General features: G+C 55.3%; 1 protein-coding gene across 3 annotated transcripts in view; it reads left to right on the top strand.

The window, feature by feature from the left end:
• Cbfa2t3 (CBFA2/RUNX1 partner transcriptional co-repressor 3) overlaps nt 1–7,778 on the top strand; it is a 50,308-nt gene that overhangs the window by 24,683 nt on the left and 17,847 nt on the right. The window contains exons 2-3 of one of the 3 annotated variants that reach the window (XM_050165248.1): nt 3,370–3,516; nt 6,086–6,163. The exons of 1 other annotated variant lie outside the window; for it this stretch is intronic. In XM_050165248.1, the coding sequence (XP_050021205.1) occupies nt 3,396–3,516; nt 6,086–6,163 (199 nt within the window). In that variant the 5' untranslated portion in view covers nt 3,370–3,395. The remainder of the gene's footprint in view (nt 1–3,369; nt 3,517–6,085; nt 6,164–7,778) is intronic. One more of the 3 variants, XM_050165249.1, reaches the window with a different exon arrangement.

Genomic DNA, 7,778 nt, shown 5'->3' with positions numbered 1-7,778 from the left:
GTCGAGCTGTCTGGCAACACAATTCAGAACCTGGAGACACAGGCCTGGGCAGATAGGTATAGGAAGGATGATATGGCTTGGGACTGACAGACAAGATACAAGTCTGTACTGCACAGCTAAATGGCTTTGAAGAAATCACTTCTTAGGCTAGGTGGTAGTGGCACGCGCCTTTAATCCCAAGCAGAGGTAGGTGGAAGGTGGATCTCTGTGAGTTCAAGGCCAGCCTGGTCTACAAGAGCTAGTTCCGGGACAGGCTCCAAAACTACAGAGAAAGCCTGTCTCGGGGGAAAAAAAGAGAGAGAGAGAGAGAGAGAGAGAGAGAGAGAGAGAGAGAGAGAGAGAGAGAGAGAGGAAAGAAATCTTTACTTCTTTCCCCTTTTTGAGATGGAGCTGTACCTCTTAGGAGTACTGGGAAGGCTGGAGACCCAGCAAGAGTGTGGCTGAGGCCATGGGGTTGACCCTGGTGGGCCAAGAGGGAAAGAAACAGCTCCAAGCAGCCCAGATTTCACAGTGCTCTAAGCCTCTCCAGGATCTGCTCTGGAGGGACTGACACCCACCCCCACCCCCATCCCGGCACTTGCAGGCTTGCTGAGAAGCAAGAACTCCCTCTTCGGTGGCTTCCCTGGACGCCCACCAGTGGAGCCGCATACCTGACCAGTCCCAGCTCAGGCTGCTTATGGTGTGTGCCAGGGAAGCAGGGCAGGAAGATACAGCCTCAGAAGGACAAGTCTACTGCTCTAGTTCCTGCCCTTGGCTTTTCTGAGCCTGTGGGATCCAGGAGGCCTTCCCAGCCACCTCAGTATGGGAAGGAAAATTAATGAAAATTAACGGCGGGGTCCCGAGCTGCAGCTCCCTTGGTAGAGCACTTGTGTGGCTTGTACAACACCCTGGGTTCCGTCCTCAGCACCCGTAAACTGGGAACGGTGACACAGACTTGCAACCCCAGCTTTCGGAAGCAGAGGCAGAAGTATCAGAAGTTGAACCCCTTGAGGAACCCTTGCAGATGGGTTAACCAGGGAGCGAGGTGTCTGCAGTGGGGTGACAATCCAGAGGAACTGCCAGGAGAGGAGAGCTAGAGAGGAAAACGAGGTTCCCAGGGCATGCTGGGAAGTAGACACCCTTAGGCTGCTAGAGGGAAGGCAGGGAAAGAGCCGAGCAGCAAGCAGTCCTGAGCAGGGGACCAGGTGACTCTCAGTCCCCTCACTAGATCCCAGGATCCATGTGTGACTTGGGGCAGATCATGGCACCTCTGTGAAATGGGCTTTGAGTGGAATCAAGACCATAGGATCTCAGTGAGGACAAATGAGATCCGTCACGGGTTGGGCACAGAGTGCATGTGTGAGAACATTTCAGGCTCCGAGGCAGATAATGGCCTCTGGCCTCTATGATTCTGGTCCTATTGAAAAGAAAGGAAGTTAAGTATCTACAGGTTACTAGGCACCAGCAGGGTGCCTTTGAGATCATGGTCATGCAAGTGGTGACCACAACAACGTGGTACCATGGCCTGTGGCACCAGGGTGCCTACCAGTGGTCCAGCACAGAGCGAGTGTGCTGGGAGGTGACAGCAAGTGCCCAGCCCAGCTGCCCGTGGTGTCGCCACTCAATTGACTCTACTTTGTTTGGTACTTGAAACTCAGGTGAAGCCACTTCTCCCCTGTGAAAGGCTTCAGAGACACACAGTGTCCCCTAGTGTCCTGGGCCTGTGACCAGGGCCAGCCTGGCACTTGAGACATTTGGCCCTGGAAATACCATCCAAGCAGCCCTGTCTGCCCAAGGGCCCAAGGGCAGACTGGACAGGTGAAGGGCTGGTGAGGACGGGCTGCTCCGTGCGGAAGCAGCCAGCCACAGTCGCCTTCTTTGGTGGTTGTCACAGGAGACTGGCCACCGGCCCTACAGCCAGGCATGGTGTTGATAGGTCCCCACAGCTGCGGCCACACATGTGCCCAGCCATCAGTCTTCGGACAGTTGGGGGATGGGAGGGGCTGAGCGCCGGCAGGAGGTGGGGCCAGAGGCCACAGCTGGGGGACAGCAGGTGCCGCAGCCTGGGTGGCTACTGTGTGCCATCTGCTCCCATTCCGCCCCTCCTCATGGGCCCAGAAAGATGGGGGCTTCTTGCCTGCTCCTTGCAGACTCAGACACAAGCCAGCACAGGCCGCTGGGCTTGTCTAAAGTGTCTCTGAGCTTCTCTCCCTCTGCAGACCAGGGAGGGACTTAGATGAGATCTGCCACCTGGTAGGTATCACTTACGGATCATCGGCCACAGAAGCTGGGCCACCTGGACTTATATGTGTCTGCCAACGATGGGACCCTGAAATGGGGTGCAAGGTTAAGGGGTGATGCCCACAGTTGCCATGATGATGGCCAAGAGACAAGGAGTTCTGAATGTTTTGACACAGTCTGCCCGCCCTTCCCGTGGGAGACCCTGTGGGTATGATCAGAACATGGCCTGCAGGCAGTCACTGGGGCAGAGATGTCAGCCTTCTGCCTATAGCAGACAGGAGTCTCCCCTTGCTGGCTCTGGAGAGCTGGTCACATGGCAAAAAAGCAACTTACACAGGTCCGCCTACCCTACCCGACCATTCCTTAAGATGAAAGGGAAGTCCCAGGACTCACCATCCCCTGCAAAGGATGCCTAAGCAAGGCCTGCCCCTTGGGCTTCGGCTCACCCCATGCCTCGGCTTCATGGTCGTATTCTAGAGCCCTTGGCTATCCAGGATCCACCTGACCATCGTCACCGCCTTACCTTCTTCCTCCTCATCTGGCCCTGAGCTGAGCACCTTCTGAGAGTTAGGTCACTGGGACATGCTTGAGCCTGGACGTCCTAAGCCTGTGGCTCACATTTCAGGGGCCAGGCTCCTAGCATCCTGACATCCACGAGCCTCCTGTAGGAGTCCCAAGGACCACAGGGCAGGAGATGGTTAAGATGCTGGTTCCACACCCTGAAGCCAGTTCACCTGTCCCCCTGCACAGGTCCTAAAGGAGACTATCTGAGCTCTGAAAATCTGGGGTCATCACTCGCCATGTATCTTACAAATGGGGATACTCAGGCCAGGAGCGTGAAAACCTGCATTGTGGACTTGCACAGACTAGTCCTGATGAGCCCACCTTTGGCCTGACTTCGTGTTTCACCTGTACATGGACGCTAGCCACCTGTGAGAGCACGTGTGTCTCCCACTGGATGGGTGGAGTCAGGAGTCCACCTGGCCAGTGGATGCTCAGGCCCCTGCCCAGGTGCTGGCTAGCCAGCTCTGCCCTCCCTCAGCTGCTTGATATCTCTCTCTCTCTCTCTCTCTCTCTCTCTCTCTCTCTCTCTCTCTCTCTCTCTCCCTCCCCCCCCCCCCCCCCCCCCCCCCCCCCCCCTCTCCTTAGCTGACAGAAAGGAGAAGACTGCAGCAATGCCAGACTCTCCGGCTGAAGTGAAGACGCAGCCCCGGTCCACACCCCCCAGCATGCCACCCCCACCTCCCGCCGCATCCCAGGGAGCCACACGACCACCCTCCTTCACACCTCACACACGTGAGTCCCCCCTCATAGCACGGCAACAGACCAGGGCAGGGAGAGTAGAGTAGGTGGAGCCACTTGAAATTCTGTACTCTACATTTAACTTTAAACGTGACCCAGGGACCCGTTTGCAGCCTAACCTTGGGCTCAGATCCCAGCTCCTCCTACTTAACTGTGCTACTTTGAGTTAGCTACTTAACCTTTCTGGCCCAACTTCCTCATTTATAGAGTAGGGGCCTCCTGTGGTTCCCGTCTTACAGTCATTGTGGAAATGCCATAACAGACATTACCAGCCTATAAGCACTGATGTCTGAAGGGCCCAGGTACTTAGGTTCATCTCAACAGCCCAGAGCAGAGACCTGCACTCTGGGGATGGGGTGGGGGAATTCCAGAGAGCAGACATGGCAGCTCTCCTCCATAGCCACCTCTTTTCTTAGAAAGATTGTGACTTAGACTCTCAGGTGTTGAGCAGTTGGAAAGACAGAAACTCCCAGGGTTGGGCCATTAAAGGGGACAATTACTCATGCCTCTTCTCCCAAGATAAAGTCTATCCTAAGTGTTCTGGCAGGAAAAAGAAGCCACGGGCCATCCCCACTACAACCTTCAAATACACGTACTTGAGGGACCCTTCCCCAGACCTCAAACTGAAGCAATACCCCTCTCTGAGGGAGGGGTCTCAGTACCTCAGCCTGATGTCCCCTGGTTTCCAGGGCATGGGTGCTTCTCTGGTCTTTCCATTTCTGGACATGGAGCACTGACTCTGCCCTTCAAAGGCAGCGCTCTAAACAAAGCCCTGCTATCTAGAGAAAGGCCGACATGGAGAGCAAGCAGCTCAACCCGAGGCCAGCCTCGTCCTGTTGACAGGGTGTCAGGCTCCTGCTTTGAGGGTTACTATCATCGGCTTCCAGGTACAGCGGCATGGAGCCAAGACTGTCTGAGAATGTGCCCGGCACAGGGCAGGTTGTCTCATGGCTGAATGCTCATATACACCTTCCAGTCTCTTGGGAAGTTCTGTCTCCCACTTCCTACAGTGTTAACCGGAGTCCAGTAATTGGTTAGCCTGGACTGGGGGCTCCTAGCTCTGCCTCTTGTAGCTGGGACTCTACCCTTAGCAGCCTTGCTGCTCTCAGAGGACAGAGGTGCCTGCCAGGCCCTGGATCTGCATGCTGGCCATGCTCCTCCAGGCCAGAGGTGCCTGTGCCTTTTCTCCCATTCTTCTGCCCATAGTGCTGTGGCTGAGATAGTCGCCTTCCCTTCCTTCCCCAACCACCCTTCCCTCTGGGCTGAACTGCAGGGAGACTCTGGCTGCTGGGCAACTAGCTTCAAAGCTTATCCAGTGGATAAGAGGAGACTCTGTGGGACTGTGCCAATGTCACCAGCCAGTGCCTTAACCTAAGGATGGGAATTGTTTGTTGGGGAGACTGCTATGCCCCCTCTCCCAGCAGTGAGGCCATGATACACTCCCTGAAACAATGGTCCTCCAGATGTCTGGAGGTCCCAAGCAGGAAGGAAGAACAGAGCAGCTCACAAGCTGATCTTGGACTCTGAACTGTCACCGACCCTGAGGGTGTGCCTCCCCCAGCCTGCATTTCCCTGTGGACCAGGTTCTGATCCCAAAAGCTGGCCTGGACGCCAGATGTTCCTGGTTAGGAGTGAGGATGGGATCAGCTGGGACCTTCAGGGCTTTACTTTCATGGGGCCTATAAAGAGATGTGAGGGCAGCCAGTGCATGTGCGGTGCAGTACACAGGGAGTTGTGTCCCCACCCCCACCCCTCAGTCCCACCCTGGGGATTGCAGCTCTGTCTATAGAGCACAAGGCTTTCGTTTTTCTCTAAGCTGACACTTGCAGTCCGTGGGCCTTCAGATCTGTGGGGCTAGTTGGTGCATAAACCTGAGGCTTAGGCCTCTTGAGGTCACCTCAGGTTTGTTCCTAATCCACATGGTTAACCACACCCCTGCACCTGGCTGGTGCTGGTGGCAGTCCTGGTAAAGCCTCTGCAGCCAGCTGCAGATTCCTGCCCAGTGCTTCAAGCCAAACGAAGAGACTGACCTTGAACCTCTACTTGAGGGCTGTGGTTTTCCTGGCCCAGTGATCATCCTGGACACAGCTTGGTCTCCGGCTGGAGAGATGGACAGGAGGCTGAGTGTGGAGCCTGGGACAGTGCAAGAGGCATTGACCCAGACGACACTCCTCTCAGGCAGGGAGCCCCTAGCTGGGTTGAGCTCGACAGGGGGCTCACTACTCCTAGTGCCCATCTCCACTGATAACCCAATTCAGGTAGCTCACACGTGAATCTCAGTGATTGATAACACACAACTCGGGGCCCAAGTCCCTTAAGGACAGTGCTGAGGAGCTGACTGGGCCCTTTCTGGGGGGGGATAGCTTTTAAGAGGTAGGCGCTGTGCATGCGGACAGATACTCAGTGCAACTGTTATTTTGCAGAGGAGGAAACTGAGGCCCAGAGGAGGAGTGGACTGGCCCCAGTGGCAACAGCATGGTCTCTAGGACTGCCACTGAGCAATAGAGGGGACGGGCCGCTGCGGCGCCCTCCTGACAGCGTGTTCTTCTTATTTTGCTTACAGATGGCGAGGATGGACCTGCGACGTCTCTGCCCCACGGCCGTTTCCACGGCTGCTTAAAGTGGTCCATGGTCTGTCTCTGTAAGTAAAATAACAAGAACCATGGGCTTCAAGGAGGCCGCCTGGGTCCTTCTTGCTGCCTCTACACCCCCTTTGTTGGATCTCCAGCCACATTAGAGACAAGAGAGGCCCAGGGGCCTAAGGGCTAGAGACTGAGACCCTCAGACAGTGTGCTGGGACTGTAGGACCTTCGCATGTGAACACCTTCTGAGCATCATCCCCGACAGTCAAACAGGCTGTGAGAAGACAGGGGGACATGTGTCAAAGACAAGTCAAGCGCCACTGTTTCAAGAGACTTTAGCTCCCACTATTGACAGATACTGGCAGATACAGTTGCCTGTGCCTCAGTTTCCCCACCTGTAAAGAGATGCTGTCACAGTATGGAGTGCTGAAGGTGATTCGTGCACCATGCTGGCAAAGCCTTGTTGCCATGTCTGACCCATGCCGCATGCCCTGTGGGCATCAGTCACTAGTGGATGATCCCACCAAAGCTCTGGGTGATGTCCATACTACCCGCCCCCATCATCAGGTGTTACTGCATCTTAGCAGTCCTACCGGGGCCAATTAGCTGCATCTCCCAGGTGTGCACAGCTGCCATGTAACTTCTGGGCTCTAAGAATAAGGAAGAGGTTGCATGTGTTATGTTCTATGTTGTCCTTGCTGCCATCATTCTATGCCATGCTTGGCCACACACTAGGGCCTGGCACGCGGCCTGATTGGCTGTCAACTGTTGACTGGTTCTTGTTGTGGTGATAATGGTGTTCTCCTAGCCAGGGAGACAGCGTGGAAGAACCGTTAACAGGGTTCGTGCACCCCAAGCCAACTCCCACCCAAGCCTCAAGACCAGGGGAGCTATGGGGGTGCTAGTTTGTGCCCCCAAACATCAGCCGAGGACACGTGTGCAGTCTAAGTTAGTAACACACCTGTTGTGGTAATGAAAACACTTGTGCTGGGGGCTATTTTTGGCGTCTCTTTAGCTGCTGAGACTGCCCGGCAGCCGCGGGAGGGAAGACAGACAGGCAGTGAGGCGAACAGGCCACGGGGGACCCAGGCGCTCAGAGCAAGACTGGTAAGCGGGCCTCAGGGAGGACAGGACCAGGTCAGGCTGGGTCTGGTGGGTGGCGGGCTAGATAATGTGGACATTGGCATGTCTTAGAAACTATTAAAAGATCCAGGGCCCTGGTGATAAAACACTTGGTCTTAAGACACAGGTCCACCTATTAGTGAGGTCTCCGTGGCAACAAGCCATCTCCTAGTCTGGCTGAGGTGACAGCAAGTGGCTGTCATTAGGTTTGACTGGGGCATGTGTGTCCGTGGCTGTCAGAGCTTACTGGTGAGAGAGAAGTCCACCCAGTGGGGTCCTCTGGACATGGTCTTAGAGAGGCTGGGAGCCCAGAGCTGTTGGTGTGCTGTATGCAGACATCACAGACCATCTCAGAGCAAGAAGGGTGCTGGTATGCACAGACTTACGCTGGCCTGCTTCTACTAACATACAGTCATTCTGGAACTGACTGTATATCCCAGGCCCTGTGGTGGACTCTTGAGATAATGTGGGGAACCAAATGGAGATGCTTCCACTTCCATGTGCATAGCCCCCACCAGGACAGAGGAGCCGTTTAGAACTGTATACAGAGGG

Source organism: Alexandromys fortis, unplaced genomic scaffold (genome assembly GCF_014885135.2).
Source record: "Alexandromys fortis isolate MF-2015 unplaced genomic scaffold, M_Fortis_MF-2015_v1.1 scaffold_165, whole genome shotgun sequence".
Lineage (NCBI taxonomy): Eukaryota > Metazoa > Chordata > Mammalia > Rodentia > Cricetidae > Alexandromys > Alexandromys fortis.
This window is presented reverse-complemented; position numbering and strand designations above follow the sequence as displayed.